Source organism: Camelina sativa, chromosome 17 (assembly GCF_030686135.1).
Source record: "Camelina sativa cultivar CO46 ecotype springtype chromosome 17, ASM3068613v1".
NCBI lineage: Eukaryota > Viridiplantae > Streptophyta > Magnoliopsida > Brassicales > Brassicaceae > Camelina > Camelina sativa.
Window position 1 is genome coordinate 10,019,448 of NC_141896.1, and position 26,912 is coordinate 10,046,359.

Consider the following 26,912-nt stretch of genomic DNA (forward strand, 5'->3'; position numbering starts at 1 on the left):
TACATCGTTGGGTGTTGTTTAATTTTGCCAAAGGTATGATTTTTTCGTTGCTTTCTTTATATATTTATTATGTATGCCGGTTATTTGGAAGGATCTATTTGGTTCTTAAAAGATATATAGGATAGAGATTAACATATAACTTTTCTATATGAGTTTGAATATGTTCGTTTTTATATTGTCGCTAACAATGAGGACGTACGATATAGGTTTATATAAGTCGTGAACTTACGTATCATTTTGATCGTTCACAAAAAAAAAAAAACCTTATAAACTGAATATGAAACAAAAATAATACTGTAACAAATTAGATGAACACATAACTGAAAAGTGTTTAAAAAAAAAAAAAAAAAAAAAAACCTCCAGCCTTCTCGCTTAGCTTTGACTTTAATTTCTTGTTGTATCAACGAAATAATGACTAGTGGCATCTTCACAAATTTCGGATCTAACAGCTTCGAACCTGTTTTAATTTCTTGTTCAGTGTAACTTCTGAAAACTTGTATCATCATAATTTTTCTTTTCTTTTCTGAGAATCAAACAAACAACACAAACAAAGAAGAAGAAAAGCATTCAAGATTTGTATTCATTTTGATGAGTGAAAAGAAACAATATTGGCTTACTTCTAAGGAGAACGCAAGATCTGTTCTAATCCCTTACTTTCAAAAAGTATTTGCAAAAAAAATATTCTTCCTATGTTGTTTAACCACAAATATCAAATTCTGCAAAAGTCCTTTTTCTCTTTTCTTTCCACAACCGGGAAGTGACTTAAAAAAAAAATGATAAAAAAAAATCCATTGATACTTTCTTCTTAGCCAGCTTTAAATCTTTCTTTTTCTGAATAAAAATCATACTTTTTCTCTTAAAATTAGGGTTTCTAGCTCATTGATATATATTTGGAGAGTGATCAGCTTGTTCAATGAACCTAGACAGCATCTCGGTTCATCTGCGTTTATTGTTTTAGTTCAATAAACAATCAAAGGCGTTTGTGTAACAATCTTGCATTTCCATATTTTTCTTCCTTTCCAATACTTTCGACTTTCACAAAAAAAAATTATAATGGAAGAGCGTTGGAAGACAAAAAGAGGCTAACATCATAAATCGAATTCGTCTCTGTATTCATTTTTTTCAGGTAGATAATATAATGCTTTCACCATCCACTATCAATGGTTTTGTTCTTTCTGTTTATTTTTATATGATTCCCTTTTATATCAATTTTATTTTAACCCCTTTTCTCTTTTCTATATTTACATGGATATATATTGGCATTAGAAAAACCTAACCATACGTTCATATTGATATCAGTATAATCACCCAATAATTATTAGTCTAAAGTGATTCTTAAACGACGTATATATATCATAACAAGGAACATTTTTTAAGTCAATAGTGAAGGTTTGGTCTAGAAAATTTAGGAAAAACTACAATAGTAAAAGGTTTGCGGCACCTAATGCAATTTGCTTACTATGATGATACAGTACGAATTTACTAGTGAAACTATCTTAGGGATACTAATGGCGTTTTTTTGGCAACTAGGGCCATTTAAGATTTTTTGTGTAGTCCTCTTCTTTCTTAATTAATGGTGTTTTAGATAATAATATATTAATTTTTTTTGGCAAAACAGTTTGACATTTCTATAAATACGTTTCTTCAGTGTTTGCTACAAAACACACATAGCAATGTCGGGTAGAAATCATCCTGTGGACGGTGATGGAGAGATCTCCGCGGCCGATATACCTTCCCCGCAGCAAGCAAATACATCGTATGTCCACAGAGTTGAAGTTCCTCCCAAGCAAAACTTTTTCAATGAGTTCATGTACACTTTCAAAGAAACTTTCTTCCACGATGATCCTCTAAGGCATTTCAAGGACCAGACAAAGTCCAAAAAGCTCATGCTCGGTATCCAATCCGTCTTTCCCGTTATCGAGTGGGGAAGGAAATATAATCTCAAGATGTTTCGCGGCGATATCATTGCCGGTTTAACCATAGCTAGTCTCTGCATCCCTCAGGTTTTCTTAAATTATAATCACTTGTGCCACAAGTTACTTCTGAAAGAAATTTAAAGTAGATATGTATTCGAACGGTTTCAGGATATTGGATATGCAAAGCTTGCTAGTCTTGACCCTAAATATGGTCTATGTAAGTTAATATCGTACTCGTTTATGTTTTATAGTATGTTTTCTTTGAAATTGGAATTACAATTTTTATTGCATATTTGGAACCCTTTTGTGTCCTTATTGGAAGTATAATGTGACAAACTGATTGATTGGTGCTTTTGTATTTTCTTTCAAAAATTTGATTAGATTCAAGTTTTGTTCCTCCATTGGTGTACGCATGTATGGGAAGCTCAAAGGATATAGCGATCGGACCCGTAGCAGTGGTTTCACTCCTATTAGGCACTCTGCTTCGGGCAGAGATCGATCCCAACACAAACCCTAATGGATATCTCCGCCTAGCCTTCACCTCAACGTTCTTCGCCGGTGTCACTCAAGCTGCACTCGGATTCTTCAGGTAACTTACTTACTAATCCCAACATCACATATTAATAATGTTCCTAAAACTTAAGAGATACTTCTTGATCTATAAAACCTCTCAACCCTTTTTACAGATTGGGTTTCTTGATCGATTTCTTATCCCACGCGGCGATCGTAGGGTTCATGGGCGGAGCAGCCATCACCATTGCTCTTCAACAGCTCAAAGGGTTCCTCGGAATCAATAAATTCACCACGAAAACAGATATCATCGCAGTTCTTCGCTCCGTAATCAGCGCAGCCCATCACGGAGTAAAGATTTCACTCAGTCGCTCTGTTTTAAGTTTCTTGCACTCTTTATGTATCCTCACCGTTTGGTATCTTATGCTTGCAGTGGAATTGGCAGACAATACTCATTAGTGCATCGTTCTTGATCTTCCTTCTCGTCTCCAAGTTCATTGTAATTCACCAAACCATCGATTGCAATCTCTCGTCAAAATTTCTATTTTTACTTGTTCTTATATATATATGATCTTTTGGTTAAAACAGGGGAAGAAAAACAAGAAACTCTTTTGGATTCCAGCAATTGCTCCATTAATATCTGTCATCATCTCAACTTTTTTAGTCTACATAACCCGAGCCGACAAGAAAGGAGTTCAGATAGTAAGCACATAACCTTATAGGCTTAATATATAAACCCTAAAGTTACTTCCAACGCAAGTTATTCTACTTTGTGTTGTCTTAACTTGCTTCTCCTCAGGTGAAACATCTTGACAAAGGTCTAAACCCTTCTTCTTTGCGTCTAATATATTTCTCCGGCGATAATCTTCTCAAGGGCTGTCGCATAGGCGTTGTCTCAGGCATGGTTGCCTTGACGGTATATACATACAAAACCCCTAAATTTTATATTTAGTAGTTAAACTATTTTCTTTACAACTTTTAAAATTCTAAGTTTGAAAATTGTTTAAGTACAAATGAATTATTATTTTTTGTAACAGGAAGCTGTAGCGATTGGAAGAACATTTGCAGCAATGAAGGACTACCAAATCGATGGTAACAAAGAGATGGTAGCATTAGGAGCAATGAACGTGATCGGTTCGATGACTTCTTGCTATGTATCCACTGGTTCGTTCTCAAGATCCGCCGTCAACTTCATGGCCGGATGTCAAACGGCAGTCTCCAACATCATAATGTCAATCGTCGTCCTCTTGACTCTTCTCTTCCTTACTCCTCTTTTCAAATACACACCCAACGCGATTCTTGCAGCGATTATCATCAACGCCGTGATCCCTTTGATCGATGTTAATGCCGCCGTTTTGATATTCAAGATCGATAAGCTCGATTTCGTTGCTTGTATGGGAGCTTTCTTTGGTGTCATCTTTGTATCTGTTGAGATTGGCCTTCTCATTGCCGTACGTCTCAAGAAACCTTCATTTGTGTGGATTAATAAGACTTTTATAGTTTTCTTGGCTGATCTTTCTTTGTTGTGTGTGTTCATGTTTTAGGTGGCCATATCTTTTGCCAAGATACTTTTGCAAGTTACGAGACCTAGGACAGCGATTCTTGGAAAGATTCCAGGGACTTCGGTTTACCGGAATATTAATCAGTATCCTGAAGCAACTAGGGTTCCCGGAGTTTTGACAATTCGTGTTGACTCTGCGATTTACTTCTCCAATTCCAATTATGTTAGGGAAAGGTACGAGATCGAATCATGAAACCAAATTTAAACCCTTACTTGTTTTGGAAGAAATCAATGTGTAGAGGTGTTCTTGAAAACTGTAGGATTCAAAGATGGTTGACAGATGAAGAAGAGATGATGAAAACTACAAGCTTGGTTAGGATCCAGTGTCTGATCATCGAAATGTCACGTACTGGACTAACCCTAGTTCTTTTTATATATATATGCATATGTATATTTCTTTTTACACAGTAAATGATGTTTTATCAAACGTTTTCAGCTGTTACGGACATCGATACTAGTGGTATTCACGCCTTAGAAGACTTGTATAAGTCTCTTCGAAAACGAGACATTCAGGTACGTATACACATTATATATAAACCGGAAAGGCGATAGAAAAGTTATGAAACTGACTTTTTTTGGGTGTGCAAAACAGTTGGTTTTAGCAAATCCAGGACCGGCGGTCATACATAAATTACACGTTTCTCACTTCGCAGACATGTTAGGATACGACAAAATCTATCTGACGGTGGCACAAGCCGTGGATTCTTGCTCTCCGAAACTCTCCGACGAGGTCTGAAACGGAGAAGAAGAATATTGATAATGAATCAAAAATACAAATTACAGTGTTGTATGTTATTGTACAGACTGAGTTGAGTACGTTAGTCAGTGGCGTTGCCTTCGATTTTACCTTTTTTTATCTTATACCCAATGTGGGACGTAGAGGTCAAATGTATAGTTGACCTATGAGCCCATACATATATATATAAAGCTTTTTATTATCACCGTGATAAGTTTGGATTTATTGGAATGCCCTTCGTTGTTCTTTTGTTTTCCATTGATGACCTACTAAACATTAACATCGGAACAGCGTAACGCAACGAGAGACGACTCAGGACTTTATTGCTATGATTATTGGTGGGAACGTACACCTTTTGTTTTCCAAGACCCAAGAGTTGAACATTGACACAACAACAATGAAAACAAATAAAACACTTCTCCCTTAATTATTAATTATGTGTGGACCTTAAGTTGAAGCCCACTTGTGTACACAATATACTCTTTCGTTTGATGTTCATATATGGGATTAGGACATTTGTTTTAAAAATTAATGGTATAGACGTCTATGCGTTAGATGGTCGTTATCAAATATATCAATTTTCTCTTTAATGTATTATGTCTAGATGATAGACCTAGTTTGATGTTATAGGTACCTATTCTATTAGATATATATGTTTGGCAATCGTTCTGTATCTGTTATTTAACTATTACATCTCACAGTCTCACACTACTAGACTAGTTTATATATTTATGACTTACACAACTTGTTCCAGATTTGACCAAAACAGTTTTACCACCTTGCGATAGAAATATAAAACCGTCTGTAGAAAGAAAACAAAAAAAGAAAACAAATCATATCTCTTCTCGAAAACATTAATTGAAAAAATGACGTAAGATGCAGAGACCGACCATTTTTGTACAATGTGCCAACTCTGTTTGTACTGTAAACGAGTGTCCCCAAATGCACCAATCAAAACGAATTTGCAGTTCTTGTTTTTTGTGTGTATATATTTTCTAATACAAGAAATAAACAATAAGAGCTTGCCAAGGACTATTTGAATCAATCAATCAATCTTCCATCAAATTTTAAATGCTTAATTATATAAATTAGGTTCAATCGATATTGAACTTTGATTTTTTTTTTTAAGTTTATTTGAGTCTAACTAAGATTTTAGATGATTTTTAATGAATATTAGTAACATTATATTTTAAAATTTTAAATAGATAAATATAATAACAAAAAAAACACCAAATTCTTGATTCAATATGTGATTTTTATTATTATTCAGTCATTCTAAACAATATAACCTCAATTGTATGATTGAATAAAACACACACCCTACACAAAATAATTGATTTAAGAAAGAAAAATACAAAATAATTTGTGATAGACGACAAAAAACAATAATAACGAATAAAAAAAACACTAAAAAGAATCGGAATCATGACGTGTCGTTATAATAATCAGAATAGAATCAGATCAGACAAAATCAACGGTTCAAATTCACTCCTAAGTTTATGGCTCTTCTTTAATTCTCTGTCTCCTTCTCTCTTTACTCCTCACTTCTCTCTTTTTTTTACTTTGCTCTGTTCACTCAGAGCATCAAAGAAAGAAACACACACAAAAGAAGAGAGAAAGCCAAAAAAACAAAACAAGAATACAAAACGATGTTGCTGGGGAAGAGACAGAGACCACCAATAAAGAGAACCACGAGTCTTTCCGAGATTAAGTTCGATTTGAATCAACAACCTAGCGAACAAGAACCGTCGTCTGATCATCAGATTCAGCTCGTGACCATCGATGAACACCGTCATGTTCATCAACGTTTGTTAGATCAACAACGTCTCTTAGCGATGGTGTCACCGAGAGGTGTACAGAGGAAACACTCAGCTGAAGATTTTCTGAGATCTTGCTCTCTCTGTAAACGTCATCTTGTTCCAGGCCGTGACATCTATATGTATAGGTATGATGAAATAAATATGAATCTGATGGGTTTGGTTTGATTAGGAGTATGGAACTAACGAGCTGTTGAATTTGACGCAGAGGAGATAGAGCGTTTTGTAGTTTAGAGTGCAGGCAACAGCAAATTACAGTGGACGAGAGGAAAGAGAAAAAGAAAGGTTCGGTGAGGTCCACCGCCGCCGGAACCGTCAACGGGGAGAGTGTTTCCGCCGCCGTCTAGGTCTCTCTTTATAATTTCGGTATGAATATGATTGTATATGGAATATGGTTATTGTGATTATCTGTATTAAGTTTTAAAGCGTTGAGCGTTAACCGTGATTAACCATGATGTTAGTCATCTTATAAACTTTGCTTTAAGACTTATGACCATGGTATTTTTTTTTTTTTTTTTGCATAGTAATGAGTTTTGTGTTCTTTTGATTATTCTATCTTACAATCTTTTACATGTTCGATATATTGTGTGGACATTAAAAAAATCACAACAGCTCAATTCTCTGTATAACCACACCATTTCACCATACATTTTATAAGTAGTAATTGACAAGTAAAGAAAATAGTATATGTGAAATTGTATACCCACTTGTATGTACCTTTGTGTACTCTAAGATTTTATGTATTTCATACCACCAAAAAAAGATATTCATTGTACTCTTCTAGCTTGATGCTTCCATTCGAATATAAGAATATGATCCAGTTGAACTTTCGTCATTTTGCTTATTAATGCAAAGATAAAAGATACTCCCTCCGTTTCAAAATATAGGATGTTTTAACTAAAACACGCAGATTAAGAAAACTTTACTTTTAACAAGTTCCACCAATCAGAAACAATACTGCATAATATAAAACACTAAACTAATCTAAAAGTTGCATAGAAACTTGAAAACATCTAATATTATGAAACAAAAAACTTCTCTAAAACATCTTATATTTTGAAACGGAGGGAGTATGATTTTTTGTCAAGTAAGAGACTCTCTCTCAAAACGACCGACAAAATATTAAGTAAAACGAGATATGTAATAATCTCATACCTATTCAGCCTAGCATTGACTGGTCCCTAATAGGAGATTTTACTTTTTTTTATGTCTCGATTTTTTATAGATTCCTAGTGGCTACTGCCTAATGGTGTATCCCTTTGCTTTTGAAAAGAATAGCGAAATAGTACAAGAATTCTTGTTTTAAGATAAATATTCTTTTGGAAAAAAACAACCAATGAGTTGATAGATAACTTTTATGTTGCAGCCCTTTATAATATAATTGGTCGAAAAAAGAATCTCAATTATTCTAGTTGGTTGGTGTTAGTGACATCGTTGTGTTACAAACTTACAAACCAAACATTACGTATGTTGTTGACGATAAAAGAAAGTCAAAAAGTTTCACATTAGTCTGTAATTGTTGGGGTTAAACAGTCTGTTTTCTACCTTAGAAAAAGCCAAACTTGTGTGCTTTTTTCTATACTTGATTTTTTTCTTTCTCTAATTTCTTGATGCATCTTATTGTTTTGGATTGAGTTGTCCCATTCTAAATGAAGCAAAGACAAGAGAGGGAACAGCTCATGTGGAGGATTGAGCTCATTAATTAAACTTTATAATAGTTCATGAATTCTAATTCTGAATTTTTGGTTTACAATATCCTTTTCATAATTAATAAATAGCATACAACAAAACTCAATGATTGTTTCTCAAATACCCCTCTCTCTATTCTATCATTTCTATGGTCATTGATAATAAAATTGCAAGTTTTAAAATGGGCCTAAGCCTATCCAGTTCACATTTATGGGCTTCTTGAATTGAGCCTGATAAAACGGCTGTCCCTTGTTTGAGGCGATGAATGTAGTAGATATGAGTTTGGTATATTCGTTTGTGACCAAAATAATGATGCGTCAAGTCTCTCTACTGTTTTCCTCAAGTGATAAATTCTTTGTTTGTTTGGACAAAAGCATCTTCGTATCGCATATTCTATAACACACCTCTGATTCATTAGACATATCACATATGTCATCTTTTTTTTTTTTTTGCCAATTGTCAAATAGAATCTGCCAATGTAAGTAGAGATGTCATGCAACAAAATATGTTAGAAGATCTTTCATTCATCTAATGAAATTGCTTCACATAAATTTTATAAAATCTTTAAAACCGAACCCTCTGGACCAAGAGAAGGCAATGATTTGGTGCTTATTTGCTGTCGCGGTCTATTAATGTAAACGTATTATGGTCTCTACAACCCCACGAAGAGGTTGTTCACACAAACTTAGTTTTCCGCTTACGCCTTCTGGCAAACCTTCGTTTCACTTATTTAAAATTTATATCATACAAATACAATAGCAGTTCAATGAAGCATTTTTGACCAACATCAAACATATATTTAGAATTAAACGTAAAAAAATTAAGAATTAGAAATCAGAACAATCGGTCCATACCGCAAAGAAACTACTTGTTTAAAAATGTGAATAAACAAACGTATTTTGTTCCATATAATTTGCCAATTAATAATTTCTACTATTAAGTTTGGAGAAGATGAAACGGAAGAAACTAATTTTCTCACTAATTAGCTTAAGGTTACATAATTCGTTTTTATATACATGTAAACATCTGAACCAACATCTAAATCATTTAACTAAACCGGTTATAACAACCCGGTTATCTTATCCTAAATGATTTCACATCTCATCATGTAGTTGTCTCTCCTTCACTACCTCAGGAAGCCGATCTTGTTGCTTTCACGTTTCAAAAGTTTCGATTTTTTTTTTTTTTTTTTTTTGGTCTTGGAAATTGAAGGCAGAAAACTAGAAATAGAAACTTGACAAAAACAAGAACTAGAAAGGAGAAGAAGATATTTTGAAGCCTATATATATATATATATATATATATATATAAAACCTTCTAAAATCCTCCTTTTTAGAGGCGCATTGAGAGAGAGAGAGCTTTCGTATTAGGTGTGATTTGTGGATTTTTCTCATCTTCATTGGTATCATCGAGACACATTGATTAAGACCAGGTTTGTCTCTGTCTACAAAAAGCAATTTTTTTTTTGTTTTCTTTGGGTCTTTCTTTCGTCTTCTTGTAATTTACTGGGGCTCTGTTCTTGAGTCAGTCATGTGTTAGCTCTTCTTAATCGTGTTTTGTTTCTACCCAATTAGACCTCTATGTAATTAAAATTCTACCGTTAATTGCTATTAGTGGTTTTTTTTTGTCGTGATCACACTCAAGAGTTTACTTCTACTCTGTCTTGTCTTTTTTAGGGTTTTCTCTGATTCAGTATCAATTTTTTTAGATCTTCAATCACCAAAATTAGTGTATGCTAATTATAGAATTAACATTTTGATTTCTTTTTTCTCTTCTTCTTCTTCTTCTTCTTCAGAATATGGCTACGGCTACGTTTCAACAATCAATCGTTTCATTTGCTGCACACCGTTCATCTTCTTCTTCCTCTTCCACTATCTCTCAGTGTTTATTACGAGAGCCAATCTCGAAAGGATTCAAGATCCATTCTTCACTGAGTTGTAATAATCATACCACCTCAAAAATGAGAAACTTTTGCAAGATTGAAGCACTGGCTTCTTCTACGACTGAGACATCTGTTTCTTCTTATAACACTCTCTTGTCTCCTTCCAAGAACGTACCTGACTTTTCCCAGAAAAAATCAAGTATCTTTCTTTTTGCTCTGCTTTTGGATTCCTCTCAAGTTTAATTAGAAAACATATGATCTGAAACAAGTTTTATGTTTTTTTGATGTGTTTTTAGATGAAGCAGCTTTGATATTGATTAGGCATGGAGAGTCTTTATGGAATGAGAAGAATCTTTTTACGGGTTGTGTTGATGTACCATTGACAGAGAAAGGTATTGAAGAGGCTATTGAAGCAGGGAAGAGGATTAGTAACATACCTGTTGATCTTATCTTCACATCTTCTCTTATCCGTGCTCAGATGACTGCAATGCTTGCTATGATTCAACACCGTCGTAAGAAGGTATCTCTGACTGAAAACCAAACCAAGCACAGCATGTTTGTCTTTTGGGGTTTGTAACTGATAAGTGGAACAAAATCATCTAGGTTCCTATCATCTTGCACGATGAAAGCGAGCAGGCGAAAACTTGGAGTCAAGTCTTTAGTGATGAAACTAAAAACCAATCTATTCCTGTCATACCCGCTTGGCAGCTCAATGAAAGAATGTAAAACATATCTACCAAACATATCAGATGCTTTGAAACCGGTCAAAGAAGCTTTCTGACGTTTTTTTTTTTGGATATATATAGGTATGGAGAATTGCAAGGTCTTAACAAGCAAGAAACAGCCGAAAGATATGGGAAAGAGCAAGTTCATGAATGGCGTAGGAGTTATGATATCCCACCTCCAAAAGGAGAGAGCTTAGAGATGTGTGCTGAGAGAGCAGTTGCTTATTTTCAAGACAATGTAAATGAACAATCTCATTCTAACTTTTCTTTCTTAGTTTCATTCACTTACTAACTTCAGATATCGAATTTGCAGATCGAACCAAAGCTTGCAGCTGGAAAGAACGTAATGATAGCTGCTCATGGGAACTCCTTGCGGTCTATCATAATGTATCTTGACAAATTGACTTGCCAAGAGGTTTGTGACAAAAGGCTTCATTCTTGATCATTGGGTTTTTTTTTTTTGGGAATTACTTAAACTTCTCTATGTGTGTTTTGGTTTGTAGGTGATAAGTCTAGAGCTATCAACTGGTATACCACTTCTCTACATCTTCAAAGAAGGTAAATTCATGAAGCGAGGAAGCCCTGTTGGTCCAACAGAAGCTGGTGTTTATGCTTATACCAAGGTTAGGCATCATTTCTCTCTTTTTCATCTATTTTAGATTTCTTTGTTTCAATGTGGTTTTGAGTGTTTCCTTTGCTTGCAGAGTTTGGCTCAATACAGACAGAAGCTAGAGGAGGACAGTGAAGTAATCTGTTCTTGAAGTTTAACAAGAAAGATTGGTTATTGATCTACTCAACTCAAGCTTAGGACCTTAGAGGCGTTTACAAAGAATATAGATTTTATTATTTCTTCTTGGTTCTTTTCATTCATATGTGACATATCCACTGCTGTTACCTGAAGGATCAATGTTCAAAACGTCACTGTTCCTTCTTACAAGCCTCGCACTTGTTGATGTCGTCTTTGTTATTGTTACCAAACTCTTTAAGCAAAGGAAAACTCTTCAGTATTATTCTGTGATACATTTATAAATCTGTAGTTTTACTGGTCTTAATTGCATAACAACAAAAACGTTTGTATTCATAATCAGAAAACACTATAGTACTCATGTTTCAATTCATACACTCTTACAAAAAAATTTGACAAACAATATTTAATCTTTGAGTCATATATTACAAAAAAGATCATAAATTCATATGTCGAAAATGACTAAACTTTGGTGCCAGCAGCTAAGCTCCATACACGCAAGTTCCCAGTCTTGTCACCACTAAATAGCAATCCTCCAGGACCAACTGTGAGTGTCGTGATCGTGTGCGTAGAGAACATCTTTCCTCTTTCTTCAAAAGATGGTAGGTCGTAAATACCAACTGTTCCATTTTGGTAAGAGCAGAACATGATGGGTTTGGCCTCTGCATCGTGCACCCCACAAAGAGCATGAACACTCTGTTCTTGTCTGCGTGTATGAGTAACTTCCAAGCTTCCATTCTCAGAACAAGTCCAAACTTTTATAGTCCCATCCAAAGAAGACGAGATCAGACACTTTTCCCAGCATAAGAGTGACGTGACAGTGTCGGTATGTTGCTTCAGTGTCATTACACATTGCAGGGTGTCGAGATCCCACACCTTTATTGTTTTATCGACAGAACCAGAGTATAGTAGTTGCTTTCCAACAACGAAACAAGTGACTTCACCACTATGATGTCCCTCAAGAGATGTGAGGTACTTGAAAGGATCAGAGACATCAGAGTCAGTAGTATTAGCTTTCCAGACTGATATAGTGCCAGAACTTGTTCCAGCGAAAAGCATTCCATTAGCAACAGTCATTGCACGCACCTGACCTCCAACCACACCGTCAAGATGCAAATCTTTACTGGATTGAACATTAAAAGCCTTTACAGCGTTACGCAAGCCGAGGAAAACCCATGAATCTTCACTGATTAGAGAACCTGCGGCCTTAGCCTCAGCCTGGAGGTTGATGGTATGTACACACTGACCAGTATGGCAGTCCCAAATCCGCAATGTATCATCGCTACTGACTGAAAAGAGTTTATCAGAACCCTGAGGGAGTGCGATCCCTTTGATATCATTCTTGTGTCCTTCAAGAGAAGCTACCATGGCCAATCCAGGAAAACGAGAAGACCAAGAGTGTAAGAACTGGCACTGCTCACCCTTTTTGCAGTTTCCAGCTATCCAAAACTTACAACATACACTCTTTTTGGTGTCTGAAATAGCAGTTTTTCTCGACGACGACACAGAAACAGAACATCCTCGGCCTAAAACTGGTGGTTTTGGTTTTGTTGATGACCCATTGGCTTGATCTGGAGATTTGTACTGTTTTGACGTCCAAACCAGATTCCTTGAAAACTTATTTGGACCTTGTTTCTTCATTGTATTGTCGTAAGGCGCATAATAAGAAGGTCTTCTCGAAACTACATCTGCTGCGAAAGCTTGCGGCTGTCTCTTGACTCCTCCAACAAAATTCCTTGACTGTGAGTATCTCCTTGGCCCCTCGAAATCCATACTGAGAGAGATGATGATAAACGATAATCCAAGAGTAACGAATCGAGAGAGAGTTTACAGAATTAGCGAAAGAGAGAGATTAAAAACCTAGAAGTCTTTTTCAGATGATCCATAAAACAAAACCAACGACGATAAGTAAAAAAAAGGAAAACCTAGAAAAGGAAATTTAAATAAATACTTAGAAACACCGACATCTTTTTTTTTGGGCCATTGAAAAAGCCCAATGGGCAATACAAGTAGTGATGGAAGTACTCAAGTACAAGCCTAATCTCCTCCATTTACATCCTTAATTAAAAAAAAACAAAAAAAAAACAGCTTAATCCTACTAACTAATTTGGTTTTACATCGTGCACCCCACAAATACGTAAGGATTTATTAAATTTGGGTTTACGGATTTTAAAATAAACTAATTAAACCGGTTTATTAAATAAATGGTTAATTCGATTTAAAACGGCGACGTATATACTTGTAATCTCGCAAAAGAAAGGCTATAGAAGATTTGTTAAGTGTTAACGATCTGATAGATTCTCTCTACTCTTCATCATTTGTTTGGGCAAAAATCGATTTTGATAGTTGAAGTTTGATTATATTGGTTGTGATTTTGAATAGCCTAGTTTTTCTTTCTTTTAGAGTAGTACATTTGGACTACTATAATCGGCTTTTACTTGGTGAAAAGTATGATGAAGTGTCCATGTGTTGTCCAACAGAGTTATCTTATTCCCTCCTGCATCTGCAATCTTGTTACCCTTAGTATTTGAGAGTTGGTTCAAGTTGAACCGTTCAACTAACAAGTCTACAAAATTTGAGACTGGCTGGTGTGAGTCTCAAATAGGAAAAAGCTACAATAGTAAACGGTGTGACTTATAGTTTCACAAATCGGCTTTTACTTAGTGAAAAGTATGATGAAGTGTCCATGTTTTTCCTCCTTCATTCTTTAGAATAATCTTGTTGCTTCCTTTCTTCAGACCATCGGACCTAACAAACTTTAGAATAATCTTGTTTCTTCCTCAGAGCAAACGAACAATCAACCAAGTCATAAATATATGAGAAAGTGTGTTTTTAGTAATCCTCTCTAGTCTCTACCTCTACCTTCTTAAATTTATACATGGTGAAGCTTTTGTCTTTCATGTCTCACAACAAGAATCATCATCATCACCATCTGTAATGACTTTTGAATGTTATAGGGAGGTCGTAAGGGTTGATGCAATGGATTATACATAGAACTTTATATAAATATTGTTATGCAGAAAACTTACAAATTTTACCGTACAATATTACTGCAGATTACATTACTTGACTCATGGCACTAAAGGCTTATAATATCTACAACTTATTACTTGTTTTCAAGACCCTTATAAAATATGTTGTCGACAAATACAGACACAGTTAACTCTTACCTAACTAGACATTGGATTCATACTGCTTAGGCTACGAGTTCACTATAACAGGGCAAGTTGGAGCAGATTTGAAATATAGGAAGAGTTGTCTTGTCTTCCCAAACAAACTCAAACACTAAAGATTCATGTGCCTTAATGCCATTAGCCTTGAAAAATTCTTTTAACCCTAAACCCAAACGCATCTGTGTATTTCCCTTTTCCATGACTAATTTCACTGGCCACTCTTTTCCATGCTTGTCCAACAGAGTTATCTTTTTCCCTCCTAGGTTTTTCATTCGGTTAACCTTAACGAAGTTTTTTGGAAGATGCTGCACACAAAGGAGGCAATAAGATTACACTACGTGAACTTCATAAAGCATGAACTGATAACCAAAACCAAGGGAACAAAACTCCTCTAAGAGAGTTGTTTTAACTTACAAGTCTACTATTTCTAAGACTGGATGGTGTGGCAGTTAGTGTCACAAATCGGCCTTCACTTGCTGAAGATGATGATGATGGAACTTTTTGACTACTGTCACCAGATTTGTTTCTCTTTCCTTTGTTGCAATCTTTAGTGGAAACACTCTTTAATTCTGCAGTGGAGAAACGAAGAAGAGGCGTTTTGATGGAAGAAACATACAAGACTGGTCTGATGAAATAGACTTTGCTTTTGCTTCAGTAATCCGCTTCTTACCCATTGACTTACCCATGTAATCTTTGTCTTCGTCTATTGAAGACTCTGGTTCTGTTTTTAGACTCTGCTTCATCGACAAGTTTCCTGAATATATCACAAACAAGAAGGAACGTTTTAAATCTTCATAACCAAAAAAAAGGCGAATTCCATGGGAAGATTAAAACAGAGCACAACTTACTGATGTTTTCTTGATCATCATCATCAAGATTATCGTCGTGGTCACAAGTTTGTACATATTGAATCTCACAGCAACTGGGTCCAAAACAAGTGATGTGGAACACCAAAGCTCCATCATGTCTGAAAACGATAACATCTCCGACTTGGAGATCATGTGCGGTGGCGAACTCTTTCCAACCGACGGTGAGTTTCCGACCTTCCATCTCAACTTTCCAACTTATCTCAGACGCGTCGGACCTTAGCTCCACTGTCTTTCCTTCGTTTCTTCCTTCTAAGTATACCGAGTGAAACTTCACAGGGATGGTCTGCAACAACATGCAAAAGAGTTATTTTAAACGAAACCATTAAATCATAATAAGCTATACTCGTAAAAGAGAGACAGAGTCAGAGTACGAGGAAGGAGTCGAAGCCGGGAAGAAGAGGCTTAAAGAAATGTGGGTTTGTAGGAGGTTGAAGAACTGGATCCGCCATTGTTCAAAGAAATTCTTTTTTTTTTTATAGCTTCCAAGAAAACAAAACCAAAACCGATCGACTCAAGTCTAATAAGTTATGAGTGTCTTTTGGTAATCCTTGCACGGCTCCTGTTTATTAATGAAAGCTCCAGCTAACCTGTTTTAATGAGTGTGACTCCTTTTACTCTCTTTCATTTTAAACGTCTCACTCCTTTTTGTTCTCTTTGGTGGTAATAAGTGACCTCGTTTACTGGGCAGCATACTTCTTTTTTTCTTTCTTTTATAGTAACATTTGGACTAATATAATCTAGTATTATACTAATATTATGGCTTTTGCAGTAGCTGAAGTAGAGTGTCATTTATATCAACTCAATGTTGGTGGCTATCTTTTTGTAGCCTCTGTTTCAACGATGGAATCCTAGCTAGATGTTGTTATTACGTGGGAGCTCCCATACAACCGTAGATTAAGTTTCACATCATAACTTGGTAGTTTTCGATTTCGTGTAACAAAGCTTCCAGATTCTGTTCCTTTGTCTCGAGTTTAGCCCGAAACCGTCTGATACTAGTTAAAGTTTCTTCAATGCTCTGTCTCACCTTAGGCACATGATCTAAGATAGAGCAAAACTGCGTGTGCTGCAGCTTTCCTTGATCACCAATAGACTTGTTAGACGACCGAGTGCGACGAGAAGGTTCTCCCTCTTCAGCTATCTTCTGCCTGACGCCATGCTTCAGTCTTCTACTCTCCTGACTCCATCTTTGGACTCGAGCTCGCTTGTGTGGCCGAGCCTCTGCTTCAGACGGTGATTGCTCCATCTGAATACAAGTATTTGTTTAGTAACACCAACTTATAGATAGTTCAAAACGAACAAGATTGCAAGCTATTTTGATGCTCACACTAACCTTGGAGACGAACTTAAGCAAAGGACTTGTCCCTCCTCGGATCAACTCCAAAGTTAGAGACTCACCTGCGCCTACTTCATTCGCTGAACAGAAACGTTTCCAACCATCACCACTAATCATATATATTTTCGTGTTATATACATCTGCAAACTATGAATTTTCGATACTACTAGTTTTGTCTGTTTTTAAAAACAAACTATTGGGAGTGTTTCGTTTCTTGTAGCCCTGGGCATTCGGGTACTCGGTTCGGATTTTTCGGGTAGAGCAGTTTAGGACCTATTCGGGTAAACAGAAAAATCTGTTCGGATTCGGTTCGGGTCTTAGCGGGTTCGGGTCGGTTCGGATCTAAAACTAGGTTATTGTGAAGAAACTAGGTTATTGTGAAGATTGATACTGCTAATTTATCCTGTAAGTGTAGATATTACTATATTAATTAATTAGCTTCATCTTTATTGGATAATGGCACCATTTTGGGAGGTGTTGTTACATATAGCTCATCCATTCATTTATTCATTTGATGTTTTCGCATATCTCCATTACATGCTTATGTTGACTTTCATAGGTAACTAATTAGCTCCATGTAGCCTAAATGTTTTTATGGTGAACAAAAATATATGGTTTTGATCTCGACGATATTCTCCAACTTAGTAATTGATGAGTTAAGTATTAGCTTCTTATGTTTTCAGGCTTCAGGTTTAGAGGTTCTTGTTGTATCCAAAGGAGATTGCAAAGTTCCATTCTTGATCTTCTCATCTTCTTTGTCTTCCAAATTCGTATTCTCAAAGTCTGAAGCTTCAGAATCTGAGTTGCTCAAATGAGCTGAGGCTGATGACACCACAGTGGTGTTGCCAAAGAACTTCAAATCATCTCCTCTCATTTTCTCCGCATATTTCTCAAAACTGAAACTTGCATCACTGTTTTTGCCACCAAATGCAACCTCAAGTTGCTCCATATCGAAGAGATCTTCTAGAAGCTTTTTGCTGAGGTTATCATCTGAGTAGACAAACTTCACCTTGTTGCATGTCTTTGGCTCTAGAAACGGTTTCACCATCTGCATATTCACAAATCTCCTTTACTAATGTCAACAAGCTTCATGATACTTTTGCATTATAGGGCAAAGAGACATTTTGAAACTAACCTTATAGAAAGGTTCGAAAATCTTAGGCGGGTTGTATAGTATGGCCATGCCTAAACGTTCAGGGTAATGTTCTTGTAACACATGAGCGGTTTCTCTAGACACTTTCAAAGATATATGCGACATGTTGAAACCGTGAAAATCGATTAACCAAACCATTTGTTCTTGGTTATCCGATAGATTCAAGATTGCATTTTCCATACAGTAGACCAAGAATCTAATCTGCCCTTTATAAGATTTTGTATTCTGTAGTGTAAAATTCAAAACGTGGTATCAACAGAAAAGTATTAGAGAGAATCATTTGAAAGGAAATGGAGATAAGAAATCATACCTGTGAACTTGGTTTCATAACCAGAACTGTTCTTCCATACTTGTCAGTATAATTAGCTCGGTATATTTTCCCGGTCTCAGCTTCTCTTGCAATCTCCTCCTATAACCATTTCACATAACAAGAAAAAAATGAGAACCATTTGTTTAAACTGACTGGATAATTACTGAAGTTAGGAATACATTACCCATCGAATCTCCTCAGGTTTGTACTGAGTCCTCCATTTCAAGGTTTCTTTAAGCATTTTAGTTGCTTTCTTGACATGGCCATTACGAGCGGCTAAATACCGAGTAATGGCAGCATCTGAACAAAACTCAGATGACTTCTCAGGCAATGCCCCTAGTAATGTCCTCACTTCATTTATCTATTATTGTTCAAAAATACACAATCTCTTAATCATCAACATGCAATATAATATTTGATTCACACATCAAAAAATAACAATCATCACAAAGCAAGTATATAATAATAACCTTGTTTAGATAATCCTCTGGTTTTGTTGAATCAGAACTCATATCTTGCTGAAATTCAACAAAGGTGCAACCAAAATTGATTAGAAAAAAAAAAAAGAGAAAAAAAGTCATAATAAAGAGATTTTATACTGCAAAACAAGGATGATACAATAATCAATGCATAAAAATAGAGGTAGATTTTACCCGTGGTTAAGAAGTTAATTAAGCTATAATACGATGTTAATTAGAATTAGAACGAAGTACTTGTTCTGATCAAATACAATCGAATTAGAGACAGCAGAATCAAGCTTTATGCAATGACAGCTATAATTAACATCTGAACTTGATCTTACTCTAAGATAGTTTATAATCAAGAAATCAAAAAGTTAAAGAACATCAACTTACCTGGAAAAAAAAAAATGAATTTAGAGCGGATGATCAGCGATGAGATCTGGTCGAATGGGTCAAACACAAAGCGTAGATATGGTACTAGTAGCGCAAAGATTGAGACCGAGAGAAATCTTAAGTTTCGGTCTAAAAGAATCAAAGTCTCGTTGTAAGAAAAAGTAGTAGTAGTAGTAGACGGATTTTTTTTCAGGGCGGCTACGGACAATGTGATGAGAGAGCTCAATGACACGTGACACGCGATTGAGGAAAGATACAGACACCTTTTCAAAAGTACAGATTCTGTTTCTTGATCTAGAGCGTGGACTTACTGAACTGAACCGGGGGAATTATAAAACCCGGTTTGACTTGTTCTTGATTTGATCTTTGGTTGTGTAATAAATGTGAATGTGATGGTCAAACTGCTCTCTGACATTACATACCAACCACGTTTCTAAAGTCCTGCCAACTTCACTAATCACTATACCCCAAATAGGAAAATTTTATTGGGTTAGTTAAGCATTTTGTTCTTTATGAACTTTGGATTAATCAAGCTGTTGCACTATTCTCTAATCTCCAAAGATTTAATGGGCCTAATCTTGTAGCCCATTCAGACGACCATCTTCTAGTTTGAGATTGTTAACGATGTACACTATTTTATATATTTCTCGATCATCATATTATCATCATTATACAACCATAATCTAACCCAATTTGACAGAAAAAACAAAAAAAGGGTTAGATATTTTGATCCATATACAGTAGTTAACATAGAACAACATTAGCACGAATTTTCTGTTCAGTTTCATTTATCTGTCACATCATTCTATGTTAGATTTATTGTTGTTAGATTTTAAAGATACAAAATGATTAGATCGACCTACAAGGCTACAAATGTCATCGGTTACAAATAGACAAAGATGGTTAGGTGAATGACAAAAGTTATGAAAAGCAACAAGTGTTAGCTACAAAAGTAAAAGTGTGAAACCTCTTTTTTATGCCAAAGCTCAGTATATCAAGGAAATGCGCACTTGCTATATGATGCATTAGCAAATAAATCACGTCCTTTTATTTCGGACCACGTTATCTATATACTGACATGTAATTAGATGCAAACCCACTATACTGACATAAATAGACTTTCATATGACAATAACAGTTTGTATTTTTTTTAAACGCGTAAAATGAATTTCATAGCTAGTGTAGGACTATTTCGAAATATTTCATATAATATGAAATTCTTCCCGGTTTATTGGTTTTCAATTTGGATGCATAACTTGCTAACGTAGGTATCAAACACACATCCTTGAGAACTTTTGCACCATCTTGTCCAAGAAACATACGACCTAGCTAACCAAGCTTTTGATATCAATTATCAATATATCAATTTCATTTTCCATTTGTAATACTAATTTATCAATTGTACAATAGTCTGCAGACGATTTGTAATATTATCAATATTGTATAATAGTCTGCAGACGATATGGACCATATGTCATGCAGAAACGAACGGAGACAATTCACCTAAAATCCACATGCAAATTCCTCTTTCCCTCATGAAACAACGTGCACCTGCTCTGAAAACAACGTCACCCTCTTTTCGATATTACAAAAACCAAAAAAAAAAAAAAAAAAATCATTTATTTAGTAATATAGTTTTTTTTTGTAAATTCACTTCACCCCATAGACACACATTTTCACATGCATTTGTATTGTACCAACTTGTCTACTAGTTACTAGAGTTCATATGTTATGTATAATGTATTAGTAATATAAACTAAATTAGGTGAGAAAATAATAGTAAGATCTTTCAAAGTGAAGAGGCCGAGACATCATCATAAGTGGAGTTTTAAGGTGAGAGAGAGAGAGTCAAATGAACAGTACAAACTGATGACGCGTTTGACGGAAACCGCGTTAAGAGCATTAAAACGCAAAAGTTCAATGCCAAAAGCAAAAAATTCCAATCGGATCCACTTACTTTGACCCATTAGTCACAAATCGGATCTACTCTTTTTTTTTTTTTACTTTTTATCAGAATCTCTCTTTTTCTTTTACCTTATATTGCATGTATTACTTGATTTAGATGCAATGAATCTTAGATATCAAACGACTACTTATAGACAAGTTATAAGGAATAATTTAAAACTGTCAGTCATTTCATTTTACCCTCAACAAAATGTCAGAGAGAACTTGAGAGAGAGAGTACAGTAATCATTTGATTAAAAATAGGTAAGCCAAAAAAGCTGTCAGTTATTAAGACAGCTAAGACTTGAGTAATGATTTTGCAGTTGACTATTTTTCATTTCCCCCCTGTTGACACGCTCGCCCGGATTTGGATTAGTATGAAATTTATGCGTAGGAGATCTTGTTGCTTTTCCTTTTTCCATGCGTAGGTAGGAGATTATTAATATTTCACTTTTTTAATTTTTCCATTAACCATTATTTTATTATTTATATAAAGCTATAGCTAAATTTATTTAAGCAAAGAAAGAGTTCAAAGATAATGGTGTGCTAAACTGATTGCCGATATCTCGACAAAATCATATATGAGTGGCTTCTTGGTTCAAAGTTCAAACTCGTTGAGATGATAAACTCAGTTTGCGCAGTTAATATAGATATTGAAATTAAAAAACATATATAACGAAGTAAGAACAATAGCTCTTAGACAAGTAAGTCATTACACGTACGTAGTAGATGCAATGTTCAGAAAAGCAAGCAGTTAAGAACAAAATATATATATAGAACAATAATAATATATGTAAAAGACAGTACAGTACTAATCAGCATCGTAATGGTGAAACTGGCGACACGCACACGAGCCACCCACATGGGTGCCTGCCTCCTTCTGCGCGTCTTCTCCTATAGTGCTGTATATTTTTATATTGTTTATCCTTTTATATTCTCCTAGTCCTAGCTTTGTTTCAAAAGTTTTACTGTTTCGGTTCATTTCAATGATGTAATAACAATATTTTGCGGCGTTTCTAGATTCAGACTACTCTTTCGTGAAAACATAAGAGATTTTAGATCGGATATAGATGTAAGTTGTTCTGCCTTACATCTTGTATATATGAACTGGTTGATCTTAGTTCAGTTTATAGTAAACTTATTATTTTTTGCAAACTTAAAACGATTTAACGTTTTCAACCCCTGTAAACAGCGAATTAACAGCATAATTATGTATATATATATAATATATACATTATTGTTAGAATTGCTATTTAAATACGAAACCATAGTAGTATTACTCTTTTTCAAATTTGGGTCATTGCAAATTACGGCACCGCAGTCTCTCAACTTTGCAATTTGCGTCACGATTACACGAAGCAATAAATTAAGTTACGCGACGACTCATCAATAGTATCGTATGATGATGAAATATGTGATATTAAGGGTCCGAATGGTGACCGCAGTTTTGGTTGTGCGGGGAAAGCGGTTTTGGAGTGCGGTACGTGCGGTTTGCGGGACAAGTGCGGTTTATACAAAATCAGCGGTACATAATAAAATTTGATTGGTGAAAAAAACTATTTGCGGGTTAAAATAGAATGTTTGAATGGTAAAAAACGTAATTGCGGTTCATAAAGTATATATATATGTTAAAAACACATTTATATCGCTAAAATTGACTATATTTGGACATAATTTTGTATTTATTATAAATTTTACATATTACTAAAAAGTCATAATAATAATAATAATAATAATTACTCTTATTATTATTATTATAAATCTAATCTAATAAACTATTGATTGTTTGTTTCAAATAATTAAATTGCATTTATTAGTTATTTGCTAAAACTTGTCAAAAAAAAGTTGTTTGCTAAAACATAACTTAATTACATAACTACACATTTTAAGCTTAACTTTTTGAACTAATAATAATAATAAATCAACTATAAAAAAATACTTTCAAATAATTATGGATACTTGAATGAAAAAAGGAAAAAGAAAATAAAACCAACTTTTTGAGTGATATAAAAGAATTGTGTATGATAATATTTTTGTGTTGTATGTTTAATTTTATACACATATTCTATTATTATTAAATGATATTATTAACTGTTGGGTGCGGATTTGCAAATACGCATGGTATTGTCTACATTGAAAAGTTGAAGTGCGTTTTTGATCTTTTAGATGTAGTTATGCATGTTTTGAATAACGCACACTGTACAATTTTTTTAATGAAACAAAATGCAAATTGATAAACAAAACTGTGAATGGTGACCTATTAGCGGTTTTCTACTTTTTGCTTGAATTACGCATTTAGTTGTGTTACCATTCACTACCTAAGTACAAATGGATGATTAAATTAATATAGGTTAATGGACATATGAGAAGTTCTCAGCCATTCATTCAAACCCTCTAGACGCTTCTTTTTTAAAAAAAAAAAATTGTATGATAAATTATCTTAATAAAAAGTCTAAACCACCCATTAACATTAACATGATCATCATCATTACATTGAGAGCCAAAATTATTGCTTAACAATCATAAAGTCTACGTGCGTGTCTCCTGATAATTTTCTTTATTTCCGGCTTTATATACTCATACTATTAATTTGGATTATCTCAGTTCCAAAAATTTTCAAAATATATATATATATATATATATATTTTAGAAGTTTTATTGTTTTACTTTGTTTGTTTTTCTTGAGTTCTGTACCAAATTTTAATTTAATTTTATATGTCGACTAGAGTTTTTTTCATAAAGTATTATTGTATTTTCTTCTTGTTTAACTAACACATCGTTGATTAATTAGACGTCCTCATAAGAAAGAAAGAAAATCGATATTTAAATAGTTGTGACCGTTTAGATAGACGTTGAAATGTCTAAACAATGGATTAACCAAAAAAAAGTTAGGCCCTGTTCGTTTTTAATTTGTTGGATTAGCGACAGCGACATAAATAATAGACACAAACGGAATCGTAACTATCGCTGCCGTTGTAAAAAGAGTCGCCAAGAGTTGCCGTACTGTTAAAATAATTTGTTGCAGCAGTCGCTAGAAATTCCGACGACTCTTCTTTCACCCCAGCGACACTTTTTCTTACTCAAAAAGAAATATCTACATCGTCATCTTGCTTTTCCATTGTCGTTTTACTTTTTAATTGCTGTTCTCAGTGTCGTTTAAGTTGGTCGTCGTCGCTCTATGAGCGACTATAAAAAGAACAGGGCCTTAATCTAATCTCTTAAGTTTATGGAGTTGTGTCCATCCACTACGTTTTGAATTGAATAAGAGACAAAATTAAAATCCTACGCACACGGAAGAAAAGAAACGTCCCGTAAAGGAGGTGTCAATGTTTATAATGATCGAAAAGACTCTCCACAAAATTAATGTTTGTAGAATTAAAACACTTCGATAACAGATAAACTTGTAGAATCGTTTTTAACTTGTAAAAGTTAGCTTTTGTGAAACGAAACTTGTAGAAATTATTTCAACAATTGTAAAACGAAACTCTTTTAGTTAGCTCAACTAAAAATATTATCTCCATCAAACGAATTAGTATTTGGATATCAAACTGAATATGTTTATTTCAGAAACATTGGATGAGCTTACTGTAATTCAGTAACTGATACGAGGTAATTATTGAATTTTTGTCAACATGCAATAATCTTTAAGGAAAGTATCCGATGTACTAGTATATTACAAAGAGCAAAAACAAAATTATTATACGTATTTTAGATTAATTTTAAATTTTGAGAAATACGAGGAGGAGATACAAAATAAAATAAAATAAAATAAAAATAATAGTGATGATATTACACGCCAGGCCTCCTATATAAACAAGAGCCAAGCTGAAGAGATAAGTGTGCATCATCGGTGAGGCTGAGAGTTATTCACTTATAAAAAAACCAAACACTTGAGTGTCTTCTTCCCCAAAAAAGTTTTTCTTCTTTCTGATTTTCTCCTGAACTTTTATTTCGTGCAAATCCACCCCTTAGATCTGTTCTTCGATTTCTTTCTGCTTATAATCTGTCTTTGAATGGTTTTGGTTTTTACTTGTTTAAACAACAAATCAAACTTTTGAAACTGTTTTTAAAAAAGCCAGGTATTTTCTGAAAGAGATCAATCTTTTTATCTTTGATCTTCTTCTTTGCTTGTAGATTTAATCGTTTGTGTGGGTATTTTTTTAATTCCCTCCTCTCAAATCTACACAGAGGTTGTTTATTTTTAAACCTCTCTAGAAAAACCTTGTTCTTTACTTTTTACAAGAACCAGGAGTTTTATTTTTTACTTTTTTTTACTACAAAGCTAGCTTATAAAAATATATAAATGGCAACTTCTATGGATTTTTACAGTATCAGTAACAACACAACGTTTCACCAATCTGATCCATTCGGCGGTGAATTAATGGAAGCGCTTTTACCTTTTATCAAAAGCCCTTCCAACAACGATTCATCATCCGCGTTTGCGTTCTCCACTCTACCCACTCCGATTCCATCATACCGGTCTGATCTCCATCTCAGTCCTAAACCGGTTTCGATGAAACAAACCGGAGCTTCATTACCTAAACCGATGAAGCTATACAGAGGAGTGAGACAACGTCACTGGGGTAAATGGGTGGCTGAGATCCGTTTGCCTAGAAACCGAACTCGTCTCTGGCTCGGAACCTTCGATACGGCGGAGGAAGCTGCTTTGGCTTACGACAAAGCTGCGTTTAAGCTGCGCGGCGATTTCGCCCGGCTTAATTTCCCTAACCTCCGTCATAACGGATCCAACATCGGCGAGTATCAGCCTCTTCAATCCTCCGTCGACGCTAAGCTTGAAGCTATCTGTCAAAACTTAGCTGAGACGACGCAGAAGAAACAGGTGAAATCAACGAAGAAGGCTACTTCTCGGAGATGTTCCGCCGCCGTGAAACAAACGGAGGCGGCGGATTCGGGAGTTAAATCGGAGGATTATTCTAGCGCTGGATCTTCGCCGCCGTTGACGGAGAGCTACGGATCTGGTGGATCTTCGTCGCCGTTGTCGGATCTGACGTTCGGTGATGCGGAGGAGGAGATTCAGCCGCCGTGGAATGAGAACTTTGCGTTGGAGAAGTATCCGTCGTACGAGATCGATTGGGATTCGATTCTTCAGTCATCTTCTTCGTAGTCTTGTAAATTAGTTGATGGCATAGGGGTATTTTAGGGAATTTAGAGGTCTCTGCGATGGAAGTTTTTGGTCATTGCAGGGACCTTTTAATTATTAGAGGGCTTTTGTGTTAATATTAATAAGTTGATGTACGTTATTGTAATTATTGTTAATCTCTGCGTCGGTCTGAGCTGGGTTTTTTTTGTCATGCTTCGACCGTGCGAGTTTGTTTTTTTTTAATGTAATTTTTTTGTTTTAAATATATTTTGTAGTTTTTTTATTGTTGAGTTAATTCAAAGTTTTCTTATATCTAAATTGCGAAAATAAAAAAAAAGAATACACGTTTAGTGACGATGGTTTGGAATAAGCCAGTAAGGTGATCTCCAATGTGGAATTAAATATAGATTAGAAAATCACAATATTTTTGGTTGATTGTGAAATGAAAATTTATGGAGAGTCACACATGCTCTCTCACAAGTCATACTGTATGACCTTGAGTGACCATGAAAGGCTAGCAAATAATTCTCATACTAACAACAAAACCATCCAATTCTACAAAGGCCAAATGGGTTAATATCAAATAATAAACAA

At 34.9% G+C, this 26,912-nt stretch overlaps 6 protein-coding genes and 2 pseudogenes across 11 annotated transcripts; 4 read left to right on the forward strand and 4 right to left on the reverse strand.

Annotated features, from left to right (window-relative positions):
* The first annotated feature begins 496 nt into the window (after positions 1–496).
* On the forward strand, positions 497–4,954 carry LOC104756563 (sulfate transporter 1.3). 2 transcript variants are annotated; one of them, XM_087494151.1, is made up of 13 exons: positions 497–1,126; positions 1,619–2,003; positions 2,085–2,133; positions 2,298–2,505; positions 2,603–2,777; positions 2,860–2,925; positions 3,015–3,128; positions 3,226–3,342; positions 3,464–3,877; positions 3,971–4,161; positions 4,248–4,333; positions 4,424–4,500; positions 4,580–4,954. In XM_087494151.1, exons 2-13 carry the CDS (start codon positions 1,674–1,676, stop codon positions 4,721–4,723), a joined length of 1,971 nt encoding a protein of 656 aa, XP_087350277.1. In that variant the 5' UTR covers positions 497–1,126; positions 1,619–1,673; the 3' UTR covers positions 4,724–4,954. The 2 variants fall into 2 exon arrangements, with proteins under 2 accessions (XP_087350277.1, XP_010477471.1); XM_010479169.2 differs by having other exon boundaries at positions 1,649–2,003.
* A 1,242-nt stretch (positions 4,955–6,196) lies between these two features.
* Positions 6,197–7,028, forward strand: LOC104756564 (FCS-Like Zinc finger 5). Its single transcript, XM_010479170.2, has 2 exons — positions 6,197–6,668; positions 6,749–7,028. Exons 1-2 carry the CDS (start codon positions 6,373–6,375, stop codon positions 6,885–6,887), a joined length of 435 nt encoding a protein of 144 aa, XP_010477472.2. The 5' UTR covers positions 6,197–6,372; the 3' UTR covers positions 6,888–7,028.
* A 2,317-nt stretch (positions 7,029–9,345) lies between these two features.
* LOC104756565 (2,3-bisphosphoglycerate-dependent phosphoglycerate mutase 1) lies at positions 9,346–11,846 on the forward strand. 4 transcript variants are annotated; one of them, XM_010479172.3, is made up of 8 exons: positions 9,346–9,661; positions 10,025–10,310; positions 10,408–10,631; positions 10,715–10,833; positions 10,918–11,074; positions 11,150–11,251; positions 11,340–11,459; positions 11,541–11,846. In XM_010479172.3, exons 2-8 carry the CDS (start codon positions 10,028–10,030, stop codon positions 11,595–11,597), a joined length of 1,062 nt encoding a protein of 353 aa, XP_010477474.1. In that variant the 5' UTR covers positions 9,346–9,661; positions 10,025–10,027; the 3' UTR covers positions 11,598–11,846. The 4 variants fall into 4 exon arrangements, with proteins under 4 accessions (XP_010477474.1, XP_087350279.1, XP_010477475.1 ...); XM_010479173.3 differs by lacking the exon at positions 9,346–9,661 and adding an exon at positions 9,706–9,811; XM_087494153.1 differs by lacking the exon at positions 10,025–10,310 and having other exon boundaries at positions 9,385–9,661.
* A 42-nt stretch (positions 11,847–11,888) lies between these two features.
* On the reverse strand, positions 11,889–13,485 carry LOC104756566 (zinc finger CCCH domain-containing protein 59 pseudogene; annotated as a pseudogene). The gene has a single exon (XR_015586044.1). The product of XR_015586044.1 is annotated as a zinc finger CCCH domain-containing protein 59 pseudogene (transcript).
* Positions 13,486–14,561: 1,076 nt separating this feature from the next.
* On the reverse strand, positions 14,562–16,136 carry LOC104756567 (B3 domain-containing protein REM7-like). Its single transcript, XM_010479175.3, has 5 exons — positions 15,995–16,136; positions 15,603–15,906; positions 15,437–15,508; positions 15,169–15,323; positions 14,562–15,059 (listed from the first exon to the last, which is right to left on the reverse strand). The coding sequence occupies exons 1-5, from the start codon at positions 16,070–16,072 to the stop codon at positions 14,778–14,780; spliced, it is 891 nt and encodes a 296-aa protein (XP_010477477.2). The 5' UTR covers positions 16,073–16,136; the 3' UTR covers positions 14,562–14,777.
* A 388-nt stretch (positions 16,137–16,524) lies between these two features.
* On the reverse strand, positions 16,525–17,073 carry LOC104759353 (B3 domain-containing protein REM5 pseudogene; annotated as a pseudogene).
* Positions 17,074–17,382: 309 nt separating this feature from the next.
* On the reverse strand, positions 17,383–19,700 carry LOC104756568 (uncharacterized). Its single transcript, XM_010479176.3, has 6 exons — positions 19,274–19,700; positions 18,890–18,937; positions 18,604–18,780; positions 18,420–18,518; positions 18,092–18,334; positions 17,383–18,004 (listed from the first exon to the last, which is right to left on the reverse strand). The coding sequence occupies exons 2-6, from the start codon at positions 18,929–18,931 to the stop codon at positions 17,636–17,638; spliced, it is 930 nt and encodes a 309-aa protein (XP_010477478.1). The 5' UTR covers positions 18,932–18,937; positions 19,274–19,700; the 3' UTR covers positions 17,383–17,635.
* A 5,358-nt stretch (positions 19,701–25,058) lies between these two features.
* Positions 25,059–26,393, forward strand: LOC104756569 (ethylene-responsive transcription factor RAP2-13). The gene has a single exon (XM_010479177.3). The coding sequence runs from the start codon at positions 25,521–25,523 to the stop codon at positions 26,340–26,342; it is 822 nt and encodes a 273-aa protein (XP_010477479.1). The 5' UTR covers positions 25,059–25,520; the 3' UTR covers positions 26,343–26,393.
* Positions 26,394–26,912: the final 519 nt, after the last annotated feature.